Consider the following 23,261-nt stretch of genomic DNA (forward strand, 5'->3'; position numbering starts at 1 on the left):
ACCTGCCGGAGCTGGCACCCGGCCTGGCCGCTCGGAGGGCCCGTATCGTCCCGCCCACCCCCTTGGCCACAGTTGGACTTGAGTTGTTCCCTCCTTGAGCCCCTGCGCAGAGTTGTCCCCAAACCCATGTGGGTTCCTCGTGTCCTTTGCCCGTTGGTCTTGGGGTCCCGGCTGTGCTTCCCAGGCCTGCCCTGGCCTGAGCTGCCCCTGGTGCCTGACCCCATGGGGCTGGTGGCTCCAGTCGTCCCCAGGACCAGCCCGGGATAGAAATGGCATTTCCTCTTGGCCGGGCTGCAGCTGTTTTTGTTGTCTGTGTTCTGAGCTTCCTCTGGGATGGCAGGCGGGTAACCAGACTCCGCGGGACCCCTGCTTGCCCTCTGCGCCACTCACCCCTCTTCCCCCTTTCTTTGATCCTCTTCCTGGCCTGCTCCTGCTCCTGCGTCCCAGGACAGAATGACTGAGAACATGAAGGAGTGCTTGGCCCAGACCAAGGCGGCTGTGGGGGACATGGTGACAGTGGTGAAGACAGAGGTCTGCTCGCCCCTCCGCGACCAGGAGTATGGCCAGCCCTGGTGAGGCCTGTGTGGGGACCCAGAGCGGGCAGGAGGGTGGCTGGACTGGGTGGGCTGGGGACCCTGCCCACCTTCCTTAACCTTGCTGGGGCAGCTTCTGGGGTCAGGGGTGAGCGCAGGCTCTAGAAGGGCTTGAGCAGTGGCCCAGGAACAGCAGGCCACCTGGGGCTTCTATGCCCACCCGTGTCCCCTGGGCCTCCTGGCCGGGTCCCCATCCTCTCCCCGTCAGACTCTCACTCTGACGGCTGCTTTGCTTTCTTTGCCTGACCCTTGTCCTGGGCAGCTCTAGGAGACCCGAGCCTTCGGCCATGGAAGTCGAGCCCAAGAAACTGAAGGGGAAGCGAGACCTCATGGTGCCCAAGAGCTTCCAGCAAGTTGACTTCTGGTGTAAGTGGGGCTCGTGGCTCTGGCCTGCACCTCCCTCCCCCCACCCCCTCTCCTGGGCTGGGGACGTGCAGCAGGAGTACTAGTGAAGTCCACCTGTGCCCCGTGGACCAGGCACTGGTCCATGCTCCGGTGGTCCTCATCGATAGCTGCAGAGGGGGCTGAGGTTGGCCCCATCTTCCAGGTGAGGACCCTGAGGCTTGCCAAGAGCTAAGTGCCCAGTGCCGGGTCCCACGGCTCACAGATGGACAGTCGCAGTTCAGAGCCATCAGGCTCTGAAGCCATGCTCTCTCCTCCTTTTTCAAACTTGAGACAAAAGGAACTAGTGGCTCCCTTGAGTTGGCGGCTTCATCTTGGAGGCCTCGGGAGGGTAACCAGGCATTGCACTGGGTGACTGTCCTGATGACCCTGGGGCCTGTGGCTGGGAGTCAATGCACTGTGCTCTCTGCTGCCTGCACTGTCCTTGGGTGGCCTCCTCTCAGCCCTCGGCCTCCTCCCTAGGGGTCCTATCTCCCCACCACCACTGAGACCCTTCCTCCTCTTTCCATTCCTGCAGTCTGCGAGTCCTGCCAGGAGTACTTTGTGGACGAGTGCCCCAACCATGGTCCCCCCGTATTTGTGTCAGACACACCGGTGCCCGTGGGCATCCCGGACCGGGCTGCCCTCACCATCCCGCAGGGCATGGAGGTGGTCAAGGAAGCCAGCGGAGAGAGCGATGTGCGGTGCATAAGTGAGGTCATACCCAAGGGCCATCCTGAGAGAGCCCACCTGGCGGTCATAAGCAGAGCAGGAAGTCGTCGGCCAGAGCTGAGGGCAGTGTTCCTACAAGTCCTCACGTGCGTGCCTGTCAGGCCATTCGGTGGCATTTACAAAAGGCTCAGCCACCCCTCTTCCACACAGACCTGGGGACTGAGGGGATGCAGAGCACGATGTTCATCTTAGAAGGCAGTCACGTGAGGGCAGGGCCAGCGCCGGAGGCGTGCATGGAGTCAATGCACTGTGTACGTGTGACCACTGTGACCTAAAGGGGAATGCAGGGCGCTCTGGGAACACAGCACAGAGGGCCATGCATGCTCATAGTCCCCAAGACCTTGGGGCCTGGAGCCCCGGTTCGTCATGTCAGCCAGCTTCGCTGTTTACCCTCCAGTGTGACCTTGGACGAGTCATGGACTTCTCTGAGCCCGTTTCAGTCTGAGGTTGATAACAGCCTCGCTGAAGAGGAACGGGTCGTGGTGCAGTGCCTTAGGTCACGCTGGCCAATACCGGCTGCTGTTATTGTTGTTCTTGACCTAGATGCGGTGGGAACTTGAAGAACCCGTGGCGGTCAGTCTTGGAGGGGGTGAGAAAGTGCTCCGCGTGAGCAGAGATGCTCATGAGGCGGCGAGAGCAGCCTGAGCAGAGGCAGCGATGGCTGAGGACCAGAGTGGCAGAAAGTCAGCAGGCAGGGCGGCCGGGCCAGTGTGCCTGAGCCAGGGAGCGACCTGCATCCCCAGGCCAGGGCTCCACTGTGTGGCCAGGCAGAGAGGTGCCCTGGGCTGTGAACTCCAGGTTCCCGCTAGGAGACGGGGGCAGGGTTTCTGTAAAAACTAGGTGGCACCTTGAGCTTGGGTGCTAGAGGTGGGGTTATTTGAAAGAGATTTGGGAGGGAGAGTCCCTGGGATTTGTTGGTGGGGGGATGTGAAAGGAGGAAGAGGAGTTTCCAGGACTGAGTCAAACCTGAGCCACTGAACAGCTACGGGAGAGCAGCTACGAGAGAAGGGCCGGCGAGGAGACAGCAAGCCGGCTCACCATTTGAACGCTTCTCTTCTGAGCGTCTTCTCCATGCCCGGCCTGGCTGGCCCTGTGAACACAGTGGTGGGCCAGGTCAGGCATAGCCCTGTCCTCATGGAGCTCACTGTGCAGGAGATGGAATTAATTGAAGAACACGATAAATACGCATAAAATTCCAAATCTGATAGCTAATGGTGAGATAGTGGGGCCCAGAGAAAGTGAACAGCCTGGGGAATTAGCACGGCCAGAGATCAGACAAGTCTTCCTGAGCTGCGACTGAAGGAAGAGAATGGCTTCCAAGTGAGGGCTGGGGAGGGGCATCAGATGGCTGGAGTGGCATGCACAAAGGCCCCGGGGCAGGAGGAGAGGGCAGTATATTCTATATTCAAGCAACTGGTTAGTTGTTCCTGGAGAGCGGCAAACACAGAGACCTAGAGGAGGGAAAGAAATTGACCCAGTGGGGCCCAGTGGACCAAATGAGTCTGCTTCCTCTTTAAAGACAGTGAGAAGCCTTCATTTTGTTTGAAGTTGGGGGTAAGAAGAGTGACCTGAGCACATTTATGTTTGAAAAGGCAACTGTGGCTGCAGCCTGGAGAACTGATTGGGTGCAGCGGGTGGAGCAGTGGTCAGGAATGAGGTCTCCCGGGGAGGCTGAGGCAGGAAGATTGAAGTTCAAGGCCAGCCTCAGCAACTTAGCAAGTCCCTAACCAACTTAGCAAGACCCTGTTTCAAAGTAAATGAAAAGGACTGGGATGTGGCTGGGGCACCCTGGGTTTCAGTCCCCAGACCGGCTCCTCTCTGTGGGCGGAGATGAGAAGACAAGTGAAAGGACTGGGAACTCTGTCCCCAGCCGATCTCTGTGGGGAGCGGGAGAGTCAAGGGGGTCCCCCTCCAACAGGTCACTGCAGGTGCAAAATGGGGGTGCCGGAGGAGGAGGGGCTGGGGAAGATGGTGGTTCGGTTTTGGACTTGGGTTTGGAGTCTCGCCAAGATGTCCACCTGCCGATGTCCAGTAGGCATATGGAGAGGAGGTTGGGGTGTCACCTGCGAGTCCCCTGTTCACAGGTGGTCTGTGGGGTGTGGAGCACGAGGGCAGCCCCGAGGGGCCGACAGAGGTGGAGGGGCCTGGGACTCCACTCTGGGGAACTGCCACCTTGAGTTCCAGGGAGCTGGAGTCTGAGAAGATGGACTAAGAGTGGCCTGAGAGGGAGGAGGGGACTGGGAGGGCAGGTGTCCCGGAAGTCCAGGGGGAATCGAGGTTCATGAGGACCACAGTGGCCAACGGCGTCGAATTCTGCCTGGAAGCCACAGTGAGAAGGGCTGAGAAGCGTCCTCTGGGTCTGCACAGCGCGGTCAGCGGTGCATTTAGCGAGAGCAGCGGGGACGTCCACCCGGGCACCCTCCTAGAAGGTGGGCCTCCGTGGCAAACAGTTGGCCGCAGGGACAGTCCCCTCCCCTCCAGTGGAGTTATCTGCAGGACCAGCAGGGGAGCCGTGGGTGGACCCTGGTTCACGTGGAGGTGACCAGAATCATCTCTTCTCAGAAGCCTGGGGGAGAGGAGATCAGAACTGGGGGACAGAGATATGAGAGTCAGGCTGGGGCCAGGGCGGTGTGAGGTGGGAGAGGTGGCACCGCTGTCCCTCAGAAGCCAGCAGGTGCTCTGCATGAGAAAGGGCGACGCAGGGGGAAGCCGCTCCCTGGGCTTTTACAGTGTTCGTGCTGGACAGGGGAGGGGTGGGTCAGCATCTTCCTGCCACTGGAGGGACAGCGCAGAGGACTGGAGCAGGGGGAGGGAGGGAGGTGGAGTAGGCCAGATAATGACCCCGCAAAGAGTCCATGCCTAACCCCGGAACCTGTGAATACGCCAACTTATACGGCAAAAGGAGTTGGCAGGTGTGACTGAGCGACATCTTGAGACGGGGTGTCTCCTGGCCTGTCTGCAAGGAGATCGGAGGCAGAGAGAGATTAGAAGATGGTCCTACTGGCCTTGAAGGTGGAGGAGGGAGCCAGGGGCAGGGGAGGCAGGGCCTGTAGAGGCTGCAGGCAGCTGCTCTCCTGGAGCCTCTCGTAAGGTGCAGCTACCCACACCTTCTTGAGACCCCCGGCCTCCAGAGCTGTAGGAGAATAATGCTGTGTTGCTTTCGGGGACTGTGTGTGCATTTTGTTACAGTAACGGCAGAGATTGGGTCCAGCAGACTCGTGGGGGGTGGGGGGTGGCAGGCAGGAGCATAGGAGGCTTTGACCTTTGTGACCTGAGAGGCAAGGGACACTAAAGGCCTGCAGAGAACAGATGCTCAAAATGACCCGAGAAGGCAGGGGCTGGGACCGTGCGAGTATGTGTCACATCTGTGCTGGAAGCCAGCGTCCAGGCCCCGCTGGGGACTGCGGGCCTCAGGAGCAGCTCTGCCTGCCCGGGTGACGGGCCGCGGAGGAAGGAGCAGGGGCTGAGCCGTGGCCTGATTGAGGCTGGGATCTGGGAAATGCACGTCCCACAGAAACTGCACTCATGGGTCACACCCTGTCCCCAGCCCTCCTTGCGTTATCTTGTCTTGACCTTCTGCTTGGCTTCACAAGCCCTGGCGCCATGCATCAGACCCATTCCTGTGCTTCCTCGTCCCCCTGGAATTTAGAAACACCGTAAGTCATCACCGAGGTTGCCCGGGCCACCTCCCCCGCCAACACTGCAGGCCCAGGACAGGCTACAGGGTGAGGCGCTGGGGCTGCCACACAGCCATATGGTCTGCTAACGAGGCTGGGGACAGAGGAGGCAGCCGCACGGGGCACACGTCTGTAATCCCAGAGGCTCTGGAGGCTGAGGCAGGAGGATCAGAGGTTCAAAGCCAGCCTCAGCAATGACAAGGTGCTGAGCAACTCAGGGAGACCCTGTCTCTAAATAAAGTACAAAATAGGGCTGGGGATGGGGCTCAGTGGTCAGGTGCCCTTGGATTCACTCCAGGAAGGAAGGAAGGAAGGAAGGAAGGAAGGAAGGAAGGAAGGAGGGAGGGAGGGAGGGAAGGAAGGAAGGAAGGAAGGAAGCAAGCAAGCAAGCTCAGGGTTCCTGTTGAACAGGTTCCCACCTGTTCCCGAAGGGATCTGCGCAGCCGGGCAGGATGCGTACAGGACGGAAAAGGGGGAGACCCTGCACGGAGCTAGGAGCCAGCACTGAGGCTGAAAGTGCCCACCTGATGGCCCTGCGTGTGTTCTGCTGGTGTCTGGGTCCACATCGGGCGGCCACGGGCAAAGGGGAGTCCCCAGCGCGTCCTGTCCCTGATGCAAGACGTGCCGGGAAGCCCGTCCGCCCTTCAGGCACTGGTGCTGGATGGACCAGCCGGCCGCCCTCGTGAGCAGGACAGGAGGGAGGGGGTCACCCCATGGGCCCCCGGCCTGCTGAACTCCTGCCCTCAGGGGGCTGCAGGTGTGAAGTGGGCGCTTCCATCTCAGCTGCCTTCGTAAAATGGGGAAATCTGTTAAGACTTGAACTTGATGTGGGAAACCTCGTGACGCACCTCCCAGCAGAGAGGGGCCCAGTGCTGGGCTGACAGAAGGACAGTGTCCCTTGCCGTGCCGCGAGATGTGGCAGGAGCAGGCTGGTTTGCCAAGTTTAGGGGGACTCAGAGAAGCCAGGAGCCGCACAGCCCACAGGCTGGGTATTTTGGGCTGGGGGTGCTAGGGCTGACCAACCTGGGGAGCTGGCTGGTGCCTGTCTTACAGAGCCACGGTGTCACCATTACAGCCAGGACTCGCAGCGTGGCTACAGGACTGCTATACCGCCTTCCTTCCCAGGTGCGCTGGGCCCCCCACCCAGAGCCCACTCGGGACCCACAGCGTGTGTGTTCATCAGCCTGCGCTGCGTGCCTTTCTCCTTCACGTGTGGCCACGGTGTGGAAGGTTCCGGCTGGTCATTTGCCCGATGCTCCACATTGAGGTCTATGATGGTTTCCTCACGCTCGCCCTAGGTCACCCCTCTGGCCTGGCAGTCCTGAGTCTGTCCCCTGTCAGCTCTTGGAGACACGTGATCTCCGTGAGTTTTGTCTTTCAGTCACTAGTTTTAGGGATTGTCCGTGACTCTTGTCGGCACCAGTTATTATTCTGGTGTCAAATGACTTTTCTTTTTCTTCCATTCCTTCTACATTTAATACTTGACATTCCTTTTGTTTTTTTTAAAAAAAAGTTCCTCCTTCTCTCCCGCCCCCATCTTCCCCTTAGAGACTAATGTTGTCATCTGAGGTCTGGGGTCCCTCCTGTCCTTCCCACAGGGCATCCCTGTCATTATTGGCCCCTGGGAGCCCCTTCAGACCGGCTTCTTGCTCTTTTGACACAGCCTCATCGTTGCTTTAGCACCTCCTGCCACAAAAAGGTCCCGGCCCTGGCTCCAAGGAGTTCTGGTTTCTTAGCAGGAGATGGTGTGGAGAAGCCAAGGTCTCAGGCACCTGGTGAGCAGTTGCCCTGGGTACCTTCGCTTCTAGGCCCGCAGGGCATTTGCGGGTCAGTTTGAAGTGGCCTTCAGGTCAGAGTCTGAGGAAAACGGGGTCACAGCCAGTGGCACTGGGTGGTGCCGAGGTGGGGGTGGAGCTGAAGTGCAGGCTGCACCTGGAAGGACCAGTGGGGGTGAGGCTGGGAGAAAGGCCGCCCTGTCTCAGGTGCTGTGAACTAAGGGACAATCTGGGCACCCCCAGGAGGAAGTGCGCCCCTCAATCTTAGGGTCCTCTTAACATCAGAAGCACTGAAGAGTCAGCTGGTGCAGCTGTTCCACCAAGGCTGGTCACTGGGCTATCACACACCAAACCACAGGACCCCCGCCCCTCCCCCGACACACACCCTGTGAGCCAGCAGGGTCTGTAACTCTCAAAATCTGACATTGGGACAGAAGTAGAGTGTGTGCAGGTGTGACGGCGCGCACCTGTAATCCCAGCGACTTGGGAGGCTGAGGCAGGAGGATGGCAGGTTCAAGGCCAGCCTGGGCAACTTGGTGAGACCCTGTCTCAAAATAAAAAATAAAGGGCTGGGGATGCAACTCATCAGGAGGGTGGTGGCCTGGTATGTCTGAGGCCTGGCTTCCATCTCGTTACTGGAGGAAAAAAAATAGAGCCATAAAAAATCGTCCTGGACTGGTCCACCGTTTCCATTATAGGTCAGAAACCCACCTGACCTTCTCTGCTCCTGGGTTCCTTAGCACATTTTACCATAGTGATGTGTCTCCTTGTGTGATAGTCAGGTGACTCGAGGTGCATGGAGTCACATTGATTTTATTTTAATGCTACTTAGAAAAGTCTGATCGTGAAACTGGGAAAACACAAATTTTTTATACTTATTAAACAACTATAAAAAGTTCAGAAATGTAAAATGACCAGAACTCCCCAAATCCCAACATCACTCACATTAACGGCAGCATTTTAACATGATGGATGGTGTTATTTTGCGTCATCCTACACGGCTGTTTGTAAGGTGAGCACGTCGTGGGGCTCCTCACGGGTTCTTCGGTGTCTAGAACGTCTGCAGTCCTGCAAGCTGGGGAGTGTGGTTATTTTCCCATGGTTTGACCCTGTGTGAAACACTGGGAAATCTTCTGTTGGCCCAAGGTCCTGCGCTTCGACCTGCTTTTTGCAATGCAATGTTTGCATGTGGAGTTTGTAGCTGCTCTTTTTTCTTGGCTCGTGGTGATAACTGGTGTCGCAGAGTCGACTCTCACTGTGAAGCAAGCCATCCCGGCATTCAGGGGCATCTTCCTGTCAAGGGTCAGATGGTCTGGGCCCTGTGGACTCCACGCTGTCTGTTGCAAGTATAGGTGTTCCTCCACTTACGACGGGCTGGGTCCCATTGCATTCATCGTGTGCTGAAGCATCGTAGGTCGAAGCTGCACCCTCTCCTACCCTACCGCACGTCCTGCCTTAGCCACACGGTACGTGGTACAGCGATGGTGGTGCCCCCCCACCCCCATGGTTTCTGGGCTGCCCGGGCACCGTGGTGCTGCCTGGCACCGCAGAGAGGCTCCTCCCGCAGATGACTGGCCTGGGAAAAGATCAATGTCCAAAGTATGGTTTCTACGGAATGAATATAGCTTCCAAAGCATCACAAAGTAGAAAGATCATAAGTCCGGAAACATCTGTCCTCCATTCTGTCACGTGGCACAAAGGCAGCTACAGAAAAAGGCAAACACCAAACTCACTGGTACTGAAATCGGAGTTCCAGATAATTCTTGTTTCGTGACATATTGCTCTTCTTTTGATTAAGTTATGATTACTTTTACATTTTTTTTTGCGGTGCTAGGGGTTGGACGGACCCCAGGACCTCATGCATGGGAGGCAAGTGCTCTCCACTGAGCTCTGCCCTCTGCCCCTGGTTCCTCTCCAAACAGTTAAAAAAAATACGAGCCGTTCTTGGTCGTCAGGCCACGCAGAAGCAGGAGGACGTCAGGAGGACATCACTGCTGACACCTGGCAAAGAACCTTCTAGCTGGGGTCCCCGCCGCTGGGCTGCAGTGCCTCCTCTGTGTCCTGCACCTGGGGGTCCCCTGCAGCTCGGCCGTCTTGTTGGGCTACACGGCCTGCAGGGGAGTGTCCCCTGTGTGCCCTGCTGCTCTGGTTCCTGTGGCCAGCGGCCGATACCCAGGGAGTCCTTCTACCTCCCAAGCCCCTTGCCACTTGCTGGTTAATGTGACCACACATTCAGACACAAGGCTAAACCCCAGGGCAGGGGCCAGAGAAGGCCACCTGTACTCCATCTAGGGCAGAGTCACAAGGCCGAGCAACGGGGTGGGTGAGGACCTGGGGCTGCCCCTGTCCTAAGCCCTGCACTTCCTGTGGGTGTGGACATCTCCTGGTGATTCCTATCTATTGATTTTTTTAAAAATGAAAACATTGAATTAAAAACTCTTTGAGGATGTTTGGATCCTGAGATCATATCCAAAGACTCTGGTTTGAGAAGCATCAACTCCTGGGAGACTTCCTGACCTTGACGGTGGGGGACACGGAGTCACCTGGGCAGAGGGGAGGTCTGACCCACGCCCCCTGAGCTAATTCAGCACCTGAGACCCAGGGCCCTCAGCAGACGCTGCTTGGGCTGGTGTGCAGCGAGACCCAGTGACCGCGGCCTCAGTGGCAGCCGCTGAGTGATGTTTGGTTCTGGGTCTTGGCCCTTTGACTCTCACCACAGGCCTGTGGGTGGGACTCCGCTCCCTTGTACAGACCGGGAATCCTGGCTTGGAGGCTGTGCTGCTCATGTCGGGGTCAGCTCAAGTTCAAAGCCCTGGCCCCCAGTGTGAATATCCGATGCCGTCTTCCCCCTCAGCGGAAGCCTCGTATCTTTGGGGACTCCTTCCCAAGCATATGGGACAAGGTTGTTTCTCAGTGTTTGATCACAGCTGCTGAATCTTTGGCAGATACTAGTTTTAAAGGAACTTGATCAGATATAATTTACATGCCATATGACTTCCCTAAGGTGTATTATTGAGCGGTTCTCAGTACGTCACAGATAAGTGTGGCCATTGCTGCAGGTGACTTTTGTGACTTTGAAAAGTCCCGTGTCCTTCAGCTGCCATTCCCCTCTGCCCTCCCCACAGCCCTAAGTAACCACCGACCTACTTTCTGGTGGTAGATTTCCTGTTCTGAACATGAATGAGATCGCACAGCAGGTGCCCTCCGCGTGGTGTTCCCAGGGTTCTCCGTGTCACAGCCTGGCCATCCCCTTCACAGCTGGGCCACATTCCATGGTGGGGATAGACCGTATTTGTTCATCTGTCATCCACTGTGGACAGGGGCTGCTCCTACCTGTGGCAGCCGTGACCACGCCTGTGCATTGAGGTCTTCCTTTGTCTTGTGTGTGACACTGTAGCAGGGATGTGCTGGGCCACATGGTAGCTCCATGGTTAGGCATTTAAGGAATCACACTGTTTATTGAGGAAGTGCTGCACCTGGTAGATGTTCAAGTTGTGTACTGAACAACAGCGGTTGCCCTCTCCCATTCCTACTTGGTCAAAGGGTAGAAAGTTCCAGAATGAAATCTGAAGTTTGTTTTTCCCACCCTGTCCAAACCCCTGCTGCTAGGCATAGCGAGGAGGCGGGCCTCAGGCCAGTCTCCATGCTGGCTGCTCCCTGTGGTTCCCCTTCAGGACCTAAGGATGCCCTTGACCTTCACCAGGAGACATTCCTTGCCAAGAAGAACACTGGGGCCGCGTGCAGGTGGTTGGGGGTAGTTGGTCCTGAGGCCAGTTCCCAAAGCAGAGCCAAGAGACTTGTGAAGGGAAGGTCCCCTGAGTTGGCCACAGGCTCTGGACTCACAGGTCCCTGGGCTCCGATCCTGGCTCCCCCATTGGCTGGAAGTGTCTTTGGGTTGTCTCCTGTTCTCTCTGAGCTCTGGGTTTTGTCCATAAAATAGGGAGCATGATCTTAGGGGACACGCCTCTGGGACTTGCTGGGGTACTCTGCTCGCTCAGGCCAGCACCTGGCGGTGATGAGCGGGTCTGGCCAGGATTATCTCTAGGTACCTTCCCATTGGCTTCAGGGAAGGCTGGGGCGGGGCGAGGCGTGAACAGGTGAAACCCACACATGGAATTTGGGATTGTGTGCAAACTGGCTGCATTTACCAGGACTCCAGGGCTTTTGTTAAGCATTAAAAAAGAAGGCAGTCCGGCCATTTATGAAACCTGGGCAGACCTGGAGAACATCATGCTAAGTGAAGTGCGCCAGGCGCAGGATGGACACTCCCTGAGACCACTTCTATTAGTCAGCTCTCCCTCCCTGTAACAAAAAACCTGAGACGATGAACTTATAAGGGGGAAAAGGTTATTTTGGCTTATAGTTTTGTGAGTTCCAGTCCAGGATCAGGCAGAGCCATGGGTTGGGGCCCCTGGTGGGCGTGGTGGACAGTACTGCCCAGGGGCATCTGGTGGAGCAAACCATACCTTGTGGCCAGGAAGCAAGATAGTGAAGAAGGAGCCAGTGTCCCAGAGTCTCCTTCGAGGGCACACCACCAGTGACTTAAGGACCTCCCTCCAGGTCCCAGCCCTAAAGGTTCACTGCCTCCAACGGGGCCAGGGGCTGGGGACCAAGCCAGTAACACATGGCCTCTGGGGGACACTTATCCAAACACGCACACCCTTACAGGAAGAATCCGAAATAGTCAAACTCACAGAATGAAGAGTTGGACGGTGGTGCTGGGGATGGGGAAGGGGGAAGTGAGGTGTTAGTCAAAGGGTAGAAAGTTCCAGAATGAAAGTAAGTCCCAGAGCTGTGCTTGGAGCCTACAGTGAGCCATCCTGTGAGGTACACCTGAGCCCTCCCCAGGAGCGGAGATCTTGTGATCACCATGACAACAGCAATAATCAATGCATTTAAAAAGCAGGAAGGAAGCTCTTGGAGGTGAGGTCCTGCCGAGGGCTCCGGGGCGTAGACGTCTCTCCAACCCCTCAGTGTGGACATTAACCGTGCAGCGTTGAGTGTTTCCGTCACACCTCAATATGGTGGTTTTTAAAAAAAGAAATTTGATAAAAGTTCATTTAGATCAATACAAAGAAGCGATGATCTCCTTATCATTCAATTAGATTCTGGTTCACACGAGCTTAGTTTCTTAGGTGACTCAAAAAGTCAAATACGCACAAAATGCTAATATTCACAAAATGCTGTGCCCGGCGCAGGAGCCTAGGTCTGAATAGTCTCTCTGTCCAGCCTGTGTGTTCTTCCCTCCATGTGTCTGGGCATAGAAGAAGCCAGAGCTCAAGTTCAAGTCCAGGGCAGCTCTTATCTCCCCGGTCTTGGGTCTGCCCAGCTGGGGAGTGGCTGCAGAACAGAGGGGAGGCCACCCGCCTCCGGGGGATTGTGGGAGAAGCTCTGAGGTCCGCCAAAGCACGTTGCCAGTTGCGAGTGGCTTCACAAATCACTTTTGTGACCACCTTGCTCTGTGAGGAGGTGCGGGGCTGAGCGCAGAACGCTTTGTGGATTCACTTTGTGGACTCAGCGGCTCCTGAAAGTTGCAGCAATCAGGTTCTGAAAATCCACTGCTGCAACATCTGGTTAAGGCACCACTCGGAGGAGCCGGACAGCGACCCCCTGTCCGAGGAGACACCGTCTGCAGAGCAGGCTCTCCTCCACGGCACAGTGTCAGCCTCTGCTCCCAAGGTCACCCAAACCAGAGGCCGCGCTGGAAGTTCAGATGGGGCTCCAGAGCCCTGGTGGTTAGGAGATCTGTGGGAGCCTCGCTCAGGACCCCACACGCCCAGCACCCCACACAGTGGATCAGCGCTGTGGACCCAGGACATTGGGAACCTGGTTTTCAGTCCCAGCGTCCCTGTGTCTTTCCTCTGTGACCTTGGGCAGGTTCCCTGATGGCTTGAACCTCGGCCTCCTGATCTGTAGCGTGAGGACAGCCTGTGGCCACTTGAGTTAGGCGGAGGCTAAGTGTGGCAGCACTGGACACAGAGAGGGTGCTCAGGAGTGGCTGCTGCAGGGACCTTCATCGTGGTCGTGGTTTTTAGCTGTCGCTGTGGTGAGAAGTAGCTTTCGGACCTCCTGGACCCGTTTTGACCCAGGAGGCCACGGTCCTTGTCTTTCTGCTCATCTGGGCACCTGGAATCACCCATCTTAGATTTAGGTGGCATCTTGAGGTCCTTTAGGCAGAGGGTGCTGGGAGCCCGCCTTCCAGGGCCCTGTGAGGCCCTTTCTGGTCCTGGCTTTGTCCCCGGACTGGAGACCCCAGCCCACTCCTGACCCGGTGGGGCCTGGACTTGTCCTTGAGCATCCAAGTGGTCTTCAGCCTGCAGGACCGTGACCCTGTACTCGGCACACTGTCACCCCCCTTCTCCAGGGTCTCGTGGAGACTCCGTGCCCCTCAGGAGGGTCCTGGCTGACTCTCAGGCCAGGGCTGCCTCGGGGTTCTCACAACCCACATCTCCCTCCTCGTGATTCCTGACCTTGCAGTGCCTCGGTGGCCTGTCTCTGGTGTCCCACTGGACTGTGGACTGTGAAGGCAGGGACACTTCTTCCTGGAGACCATTTATCCCCAGAGCCTTCAGCTGCTGTCCCAGAGGTCTCCGTTGTTGAGAGCCACAGCCGAAGGGGCCCCAGCAAACTTTCAGACTGCCAGCTGATGATTGGCTCACAGCGCCCCAGCAGCATCTAGCTGATTGGCTCCTCTGCTGTGATGCTCATTGGGCTGTTTCCCTGCCCTTTCAGACCACAGAGCTGCTCACTGGGGGACTTTTTTGGCTCCGCCCACGTGACCCAGCCAATTGGCCTCAAGAGCAGGAGGATTGTGGGAGGTGGAGAGGCTTGTGGTTGAGAGAGAGGCTTGTGGGAAGCCGGTGGTGGCAGTTGAGGCTCTGAGGGTTTTTCCTGAGGAGCGGTTTTGTTTGGCGTGTGTGGTTCTAAAAATAAAGTTTGTTTCTTTTGACAAGTGGCTCCTGAATTGTGCCCAGCCAGACTGCGGCATTTGGTGGCCTGTACGGGAACGAACCCGCGACCTTGGCGTTATCAGCACCAATCATCAGCTGGCAGTCTGAAAGTTTGCTGGGGCCCCTTCGGCTGTGGCTCTCAACACTCCGTGGAGTGACAGGACATGACTTTAGAGGAACCCCTGATTGGTGACAAAGATAAGCCAAGAAACAGCTTCAGGAAGCCTCAGCCCGAACCAGGGACAGGCCCAAGGCAGCCGCCGTGTCCCTCTCAGCCCCTCCCGGGGCAGAGCTGCAGAGGCAGATTCCACCTCAGTGGTCACAGACCCCCAGGCCTCCCCCACCCAGAATTAACAGTGTCCAACGCGATCCTTGCATTAGTACTGGCATCGAGATTCCAGGGTGCCTTCCACGTCAGTGGTGGCAGTAATGCTGCAGGGATGGCTTTTACCCCACGATGCAGGTGAGGAAACCGAGGGCCAGGGAAGCCCCTGGACAAGGCCACTGGGCTCCTGAGTGCTGAAGCTGAGGTTCTAGTTGCTGCCCCGGGCTCCAGGCTCTCGCTACGCCAGCTGCTCCCCCTGCGGGCTATGGCAGATAGAGATGCTTCTCTTCCCCCAGATGAGAGAGGTGACCCGAAAATGACAATGTAGGGTGGTCAATGTGAGGGAAAAGGACAGGGTTCCGTGGGACCCCTCAGGAGGGTTCTGCAGACTAGCATGTGTCTGGGGAGATTGTGGAGGAGGGGAGCCAGAGCCCCACGTCTTGCCCCTCTGTCTTTCTGAGATTTTATAATACAAGGCAGTTCAGTGTCACAAACAGAGCAACACCCCCTTCCCCCCTCCTCCTGTTGGTGCTCGTGCAAACACAGGGATCTGGGCTGGGGTGCGGCTCAGTGGTAGCACTTTCCTAGCATGTGTGAGGCCCTGGGTTCAATCCTCTGCACTGCAAACAGATGCGTGTGTGTGTCGTGCACATGTATATGTGTGCATTATGGTGTGCTGGAAAATGTCTGACAACCTGCTGGTGATGGTGGGGACATAGGTGTCGATTTTCGTGGTGTGCATGCTCCTGGTGTGGTGAATTTTCAGCTATGCAACATGAACTTGCTAAACATGGAGTCAGGAAGGAATGTGCAGCAGAACTAACAGACCGTATTCCCCCAGTACAGAGACGGTATTCGTGCCCTTCTAAGGAGCATATGTGTCAGTCAGCTTTCTGTGACTGTAACAAACTGATAAGTTGATGCCTGAGATCATCAACTTATCTGGTGAGGGAGACAGTCTGTTTCCAAATCAACAGAAAGATGATAAACACCATCATCATTGAAAATGCTCACTGGAGTTAGGGCTTTAAAGGAAGTGAGAGGACACCGGTGAGCTAGCGCTGTGGAAGGAAGGGTTTGTTGTGGCTGATGAGTTTGGAGGTTTTGGTCTGTGGGCGTTGGAAACCATCACTTCTGGGCTTGTGGTGAGGAAACACCTCAGGATATGGAGCCCATGGTGGAGCGAGCTGCTGTCCTCATGGTGGCCAGAGGCAAAGACAGGAAGAGACCAGGGTCCCACATTGCCCCTCTGGGTGCACCCCAGGGGACTGAAGACCTCCCACGAGGTGCCGCCTCTTAAGAGTTCCACCAACAGTACCAAGCTGGGGACCAAGACTGTAGCACCCCAGAAAGAAGCACTAGTGATACGGAAAATAGTGAAATGTAGAACACAACAGGCAAGTGGTAAGATCTGAATATCACCTTTAAAGAATTTGTAATTTATTGAACTGTAATTTTATATCATTCAGCCTTTAATAATGGCTACGTGTAACAAGTGGCTCACAGAATTCCCGAAGTCCACCCTTACTGGTCCGTGAAAGCTGACTTCGCATGCCACTCTTCTTTTCTTTCTTTCTTTTTTTTATTTTTGTTTTTTTGGTACCAGGGATTGAACTCAGGGGCACTGGACCACTGAGCCCCATCCCCAGCCCTATTTTGTATTTCATTTAGAGACAGGGTTCCACTGAGTTGCTTAGTACCTTGTAAATTGCTGAGACTGGCTTTGAAGTCATGATCCTCCTGCCTCAGCCTCCTGGGCCGCTGGGATGACAGGTGTGTGCCACTGAGCCTGGCTCTTTTCTTTCTTACTAAAATGTTAATAGTATATAATTTTTTTCTTTGACTTGCTTTTTATTTAAAAGGCTCTTCATTCATTCATTCCCCACCATTCCAGCTAGGTCACCATGTGAGTGGGAGAGCCATGAGCTTTGTCTCTTTGGCTTGGGTCTGGTGAAGGAGACAGTCCTTTACCAAATCAATGGATAGATAAACTACCATCCATGAAAATGCTGTCATTGGGGCTTTAAAAAAAGTAGCGAGATGCCATGCAACTAAAGCTGGGGTGGGGGGGCGGTGTGCAGGGAAAATCTACATCAGGGTTAGATTAGGAAAGGCTTATTCTGTGGAGGTGACACAATCTGAGACCCAAGAGATAAAAAGGGACTTGGTATCTTTTTATCCAAGCTTTGGATGGCTTGGTGGGAGAAAGTTTATCCAAGGGTGTGTTCACTTTGATGCCATTTTTGTAAAATCCCCAAACATGCAAAACAGTGCTATACATTATTCTTAGAAAAATCTTTGTGAACTAGAGATGGGAAGGCTCCCCACCAGCTTCAGGACTGGTGGCTGCCCTTGGAGGGGGGAGGGAAGAAGGATGATTTGGAGGCAGAGAACGTCTTTAGCTGCATCTTGGGATTGTCGTGGATCCAAAGGAGAGAAAGATCTGAGGTGAATACAGTTGGTGTGACTCTTGTTGGCCCTCACGATGGTCACCGGTTGTCAGCTGCATTATTCTTGATCATTTTTGAATGACGGAAATGTTTTGATTGTTGTTTTTTAAGAATATGAAAAAGAGGTTCTAGGTGTGGGAGTGACCCCGGTTAAAGTTCACCCCAGAAAAGTTGGCTGCAGTGTAGGGCAGAGGAATCCCCAGGTCAGTTAGATGGCTGGGCAGGGATTCGGGCTTTGAAGGCTGTGACCACATGCCGTGAATAAAACCATGAGCTGGCAAGGGACCGGTCTGGTTTGCGATGATCACAAGTTTCCCTGGCTCTGGGGAGAATCCGCAGGGGGCTGGGAGTGGCCTCGGGCTTGGTTGGGGCCTGCGGTGAGCCCTGCTTCATGAGGCCCTGGGGACCAGCTGGGGCTCCTGTGCCACACCCGTCAGGTGGTCAGCTCGGTCAGGCTGTGGGGAGAGGAAGAGGAAGGAGCAGGTCCTTATGAAACCGAAACAGGCAGGATGAAAGAGAAAGTTGGATTTGAACAAGAACCATTACAAAACCTGCGAATGGGAGACATCCAGGGACTGAAAGGCACCCATTAAAAAGAGAGGCCAAGGGAGGAAGGGAGACCTAGGAGACCAGAGGAACCTGGGACTGGACACGGCCAAAGAGAGAATCAGTGGATGGGAAGAGAGTTCTCAGGGATCTTCCCTGAAAGATAAAGAGGAAAAAATATGAAAAGGAAGTTGAAAGACACGGAGCACAGAATGAGCTGCTCCCATGTGTGTTTAGTAGATTCTACCAGAAGGGCCTGGAAAAATGACTGAGAAGTTGAGTTCTCAGAAGTACAATGGCTGAGAATTTTCCAAAATCAAAAGAGATATTAAGTCTTTGTTTGAAAGTGCTCCTCAAGTTGAAGATTTTATAAAATAACCCACAGAGCAAAATGGCATAAATCACAAACACAGGGAAAGTCTTTACATTTACCATGGACAGATCATCCACAAAGGACCAACATCAGGGGAACAGAAGGTTGCAGGTGACCACAGGGCAGTCTTTTGTTGATCTTCCTGGATTAGAAGATAAGACCCAGTCAGCCTAGAATTCCACACCCTGCACTGACTCTGATGCTCAGGAGCGATGGAGAGATTACTGAAGAGAAGGGGTCCCGCTCCGACCCCCAGGCTCCTGAGTCTTTGGAGGTTGGGGAGCAGGAGCCTCTCAGATTACAGATGCTCCGTTGTGCAACGGTGGCTTCCGTCTCCCGCAGAAGCTGGAGAGAGAGACAGGCCAGATTCAGCTTTTGTGTTGTAACACGAGGCTACAGGAAGTGGCTTCATGGGCCGAGTCACTGGGTATCCATCAAGACAGAGGACAGGGATGGCTCATCTGTCTCTTCCCAGAATCCACAGCACCTTGAAAGTGTGTGTGTGTGTGTGTGTGTGTGTGTGGCCATGTGTGTGTGAACATGTATGTGTACTTGTAAGTGTGCATGTATGTGTGTGTGAGTGTGTGTGTTTATGTGTGTGTATGAACATGTGTATGTACTTGTGAGTGTTCATGAGTGTGTACTTGTGAGTGTGCATGTGTGTGTGTGTGTGTGTGTGTGTGTGTGTGTGTCCTCCATCCTCTAGGGGGATGGGATGGGCAGAGGGTAGGTAGGTGGCAGGAATCCTGGACTCTAGCTTGGTTTCAGTCCTGTGGCTTTGGGGACATTGTGGGGGGATGGCAGACAGAGGGAGGTAGTGACCCTGGGCCTTTCTAGACTGTCCCTCTGTCTTGCAGATTGTGGACAAGAACAGCCGCTACAAGTCCATAGATGGGTCGGATGAGACCAAGGCCAACTGGATGAGGTGAGTCCTCTCTGCTGTGTTCTGGGAGGCCGACTGGCCTCCCGAGAGGAGGTCGGGGTGGCGTGTTGGGACCATGGGGTCTCCAGAGGCCGAGGCCTCCAGGACTGCTGTGTGCAGAGCATGGGAGACGTCCAGCCTCCGTGACCTTCCTGGTCCCCGGCTTCCATGAGGGGGCCCCGAGAAGGACCGTGGCCAGGCCAGCAGGCTGCAGGGACTCCAAGGGCCCCAGGTTCCTGGGAGCATTCCTGGGGAGGGACCGTGACGCTGTCTCCCAGGGCAGGCTGCTGCTGCAGGGGTGCGGGACTCAAGCCCCCGGGCCAGCGGTTGTTCCAATGGTGCTCCTGGCCGAGGAGGCCCCTGGCAGGGGCTGGGCCTGATGTCCACCATGCTTGCTGCTGGGCTTGAGTGGTTTCACCCTAGGCCAGTGCGTGACTCAGAAAGGTCCTAAAGGCTAGCCAGAGAGAGCAGGAGACTGCCCAGGCCGTCCCAGCCACGTCTGGGACCCTGGGCTCAGCACTGGCCTTGGTGGCCTTGCCGTGGGTGGTGGGCAGGGGAGCAGGCTGGCCTCTCACTTCCGTGGGGGCTTCTCTCTGGGACCCCAGGACCGTGAACAGGGATGTGGGTCTGGGTGGGGCAAACAAGGGGCCCTCTGTGGCTGGACCCCGGGACCCACTACACCTGGATGTGGCGCCCTCTCTTTGTGTCTGTGTGACCTGGTGACCCATGGGTGCTGCAGGCTGGTGGGTGGAGGAGGACGGTGCAGTTAGGGACCAACGTGGGGGGGGGTGCTGTAGTTAAACTGTGACAGTCACAAGCAGATGAGAGGTTAGTTGGGGCTGGGGAGTCACGCTGGGGGCCTGGTGTCCCCCCAGACGGCCTGACTGACCCTGTTCTCCTGTCAGACTCCCAGTCAGCAGAGCCACCGTTCTCCCCCGGAGCACCCAGGGCTCACCCTCTCCTGGGGGGAAGCTGCTCCTACTGCCACTTACCAGGTGCAGAAGCAGGGTCACCGTAGACAAGCAGACGTCCAGGCTGTGTGTGGGGACAAGCTCTCTCCTCCCTCTCCTCCCCAGACCTGGTCAGCCATTGCCCTGAAAGTGGCCCGAGAAGTAGGTCTGCAGTCCTAACTGTCGCCTTCCCCCACCCTGGGTCCAGGTCAGGACACACACGGGCTTCACCCGCCTCATGCAGAACCTGCTTCCCCTCGGACCCTGTGCTGGGCACCTGGGGTGGCCCAGCCTGGCCTGTCCCCGTGGCCCTCCCAGGGCCCACACCTGGTGCCACGCCTGGTTATCGCGTGGACTCTCACTGTCCTGCTAGGGCCCAGGTGAGAGAGAAGGGGGCCTCTGACAGGGGCCTCCAAAGTGGCAAGGACTTTGGGGACACTGTGAGCAAGGGGGCATGAGCCATTCAAACAGGCTGTCCATGGACAGCAGGGCCTGCCTCTAAGGTCTCTTCACCCGGTCAGTGCAGTGGCCCCAGGCAATAGGGAAGCGAGGGTGTGGGCTCCGGCCCAGGTGTCCTCCTGCCTCCGCTGTCCGGCTTCCAGGAGCTCCGACCTCCGGAGCCGAGCCCTGCTGCTCCCCTGCACCCCCAGCTGGGCCTGGGATTCCTCAGCCAACTCAGCCGCCGCCTGGCGCTCGGAGCTTGTCGGCCACGCTGGCCGGGCCTCGGTGAGGCTCTCCGCAGGGACTCTGAGGGCGCGGGTTGGGAGCACGGCTCCGCTTCGGTCTTCACGCCACAACGGCCAAACCGGGGCCCAGAACCGGTCACTAGCAGAGGGACTGGAGCTGTGGCTCTGGACACAAGGAGCCAGGCTGAGCCAGTTCCCTGGGCTGTGTGGGCCCTGGCCGGGTAGGCTCTGCCATGGGTTGTGCCCTGTCCTGACCAAGATGGTGCCTGGTGGTCCCCCTGGAGGGCCCTCAGCTCAAGGGCAAGTTGGGGTTGGTTGTGCATCAGCTTCGTTGGGCAGCTCCTTCGTCTGCGGGTGGTCTGGACTGCACTCTGGTGGCCCGGGGCGCGGGGCTGAGGGAACGCAGGGCGTCTACAAAGTAGGTGGTGGGACAGGAAGGGAACCGGTGTCCAGGTTGGGAGCACTGACCCTATGGCCCCCTGTGCCAGGGGCTGTGTGCAGGGTCCTCAGCAAGGGCTGCGTGCCCCTCTGGGAGCGCTGGACAGTGCCTGAGTCATTCTGGCAGTCGCAGCGTCCTGGGTGGGTGCCACTGGTTGCATCGGGTAGAAGCCGAAGGTGGCAAAGGTGGCGGTAACACTCTACGTTTGCAGCCCCTCCCCCAACAAAGAATATCCGTAGCCCCAAATGCCAGTAGTGGTGTGACCAAGAATCCACGTCACAGCTTCCCGACAGCCCTGGGAAGTGGCCCTGGGATGGTCCTCCTAGTTGTACAGAGGCCCTGTGGCTGCCAAGGAGACTCGGCCTCTAGTCTCAGGTCTGCGCAGTGCAAGCCTGTGCCGTGCCATTGTCCTGGCCTGGGGACCACAGCCTGCCTCTCCGCAGCTTGCAGGGCCTGGTGTGCTGCAGGGTGGGGGTGAGGCTGCTGCCCTCGGCCTCTCAGCTGATGCTGCAGGCGGAGGACTGGCTCGGGCCCCAGGTTTCCCTCTGTGCCCTGGGTCCCCTCTCGGGTAGACCTTTCCAACCTTGCAGCAGCAGGTAAAGGGGGGCAGAGCCACACGTGGAGAAGCTGCGTTTCAAGAGCAGAGCAGGTGGTAGAGCTCCGCGGAGCCCCTCCTGGTGCCCCTGGCTGCCCTGTGGAGACGGAAGCTGAGGTCACCCCTGGTGTCCATCAGAGTGCAATTCATCTCCCAGTGAATGCTCATGAGCTCCTCAAATCCAACCAGAAAGCCACAGCAGCCACCCCAAGAGCTGGTGGTGCAGCCGCGGGAGGTGGCTCTGTTCCTGCACACACAGAAGTGGGGACGGGAGGGGGCAGATGGCGGAGGGGTGGTGAGCCACACGGGATGGAATCAGCTTTCTGTGATGACACCCTTTGATGGGCAGCACCAGCTGAGGCCTGGCCACGGCAGCCCATGTGGACAGTGGCCCTCCAAGCCACTCACGTCCCTGCATGGCCCCGTTTAAACTTGACTTTGCAGGGTCAGTGGTGCAGCCCCGACCCCACTGAGGACTCTTTATTCCTTTTATAGGGTTTTTAGGGTGTTTTTACATCACTATACCCTCCCCCCTTAGAGCCAGCCTGAGGAGCTGGTGTGTTGGTACTGCCCTTCTGGATGGGGACAGGGAGGCGGGAAAGGGTACATGAACTTGCACCGCCCCGGCACTCGCTGCTAGCCGAAGGCAAGGCCGGGCCTGCTCCGCGGACCTGCCCAGGGCTCCCACCGCCTGACCTGCGCCTCTGCCTCCTACCGCCCGCCTCCGAGGAGGAGTAGAAGGGACTTCTCAGTAGGAGGAGGGCGTGGGGCCGGGTTGTCCCAGGTGCCTCCTGGCTCCCCAGCTGGGGCCGGCATTAGGAAGGAGGAGGCCCACCCGCCTTGACGGTCATTTACCCAATTGTGCTTTGTGGGATATTCAACCCAAGGACCGTGGCGCCCCTGGCCGAGCGTAAGAGGAAGCCCAAGTTCTCCAAGGAGGAGCTGGACATTCTGGTCACGGAGGTGACCCACCACGAAGCAGTTCTCTTTGGGAGGGAGACCATGCGGCTGTCCCATGCCGACAGGGACAAGATTTGGGAAGGCATAGCTCGGAAAATCACCTCCGTCAGCCAGGTCCCCCGCTCCATCAAGGACATTAAGCACAGATGGGATGACATGAAACGGAGGACCAAGGACAAGCTGGCCTTCATGCAGCAGTCCCTGTCGGGCCCTGGGGCTGGGGGCCGAGCCCCTGCCTTCGTGCTCACTGCCCACGAGAGGGCCATCGAGTCGGCGCTGCGCACCGCCCGCTCCGGGCACGGCTTCCCCAGGGCGGAACTGGACGGCACCGACAGCCCCTCGACCAGCTGTGAGTATCGTGTCCCCTCTGCCTTCCTGCGCCGGCCAGCGGGGGCCTGCTCGTGAACTCCCCGTCCCTCTGTCTGCCCACTCTTCCCATGTCCGCTTCCGCCTGCCTCCTCTCCCTCTGGGCATCCGCCTCTGTGCCTGGACTGTGCTGGCAGCCGGGAGGACGAGCCCTGCCCTCGGGCAGCTCCTGGACATGGGGGACTCAGCAGCTTGAGTTAAACCATTGCAGGAGTGACCGGAAGGAAGGGATGAAGGCTGTCGTGTCCAGGAGACCCTGAGCACAGGGGAACCTCAAGGCCTGCAGGCACAGGGGCTGCCCCGCTCCAGGTTCCCTGAGGTTGGGCTCTTACCCTCCCCCAGCCCTGCCTTTGATTGTGTGTCTGTCCCTGCAAATGATGAATTGGCCCGTCTGAGGGTAAGGAGCGGTGGCACCTGGCTCCATGGGGCTGGAAGGCCCCCTAAGGAAGTGACAGTGGGACTGAGCAGCGAGGGGCACGTAAGAGTTAAGAAGCCCCGGCCAGGTGAGGGCGGGGGGATCCAGGTTACTTTAGGTCTCCGG

At 57.1% G+C, this 23,261-nt stretch overlaps 2 protein-coding genes across 2 annotated transcripts in view; both read left to right on the forward strand.

The window, feature by feature from the left end:
- The window catches only part of Prdm11 (PR/SET domain 11), a 74,649-nt gene that overhangs the window by 29,213 nt on the left and 22,175 nt on the right, over window positions 1-23,261 (forward strand). Inside the window, exons 2-5 of the mRNA XM_048788214.1 lie at window positions 448-572; window positions 856-959; window positions 1,513-1,887; window positions 18,640-18,727. Coding sequence (XP_048644171.1) covers window positions 454-572; window positions 856-959; window positions 1,513-1,887; window positions 18,640-18,727 — 686 coding nt within the window. The 5' untranslated portion in view covers window positions 448-453. The remainder of the gene's footprint in view (window positions 1-447; window positions 573-855; window positions 960-1,512; window positions 1,888-18,639; window positions 18,728-23,261) is intronic.
- Window positions 18,745-23,261, forward strand: part of LOC125612103 (myb-related transcription factor, partner of profilin-like) — a 6,572-nt gene continuing 2,055 nt past the window's right edge. Inside the window, exon 1 of the mRNA XM_048788648.1 lies at window positions 18,745-22,703. Coding sequence (XP_048644605.1) covers window positions 22,397-22,703 — 307 coding nt within the window. The 5' untranslated portion in view covers window positions 18,745-22,396. The remainder of the gene's footprint in view (window positions 22,704-23,261) is intronic.

The sequence above is a fragment of the Marmota marmota genome, unplaced genomic scaffold (assembly GCF_001458135.2).
Source record: "Marmota marmota marmota unplaced genomic scaffold, marMar, whole genome shotgun sequence".
In the NCBI taxonomy this organism is placed as follows: domain Eukaryota; kingdom Metazoa; phylum Chordata; class Mammalia; order Rodentia; family Sciuridae; genus Marmota; species Marmota marmota.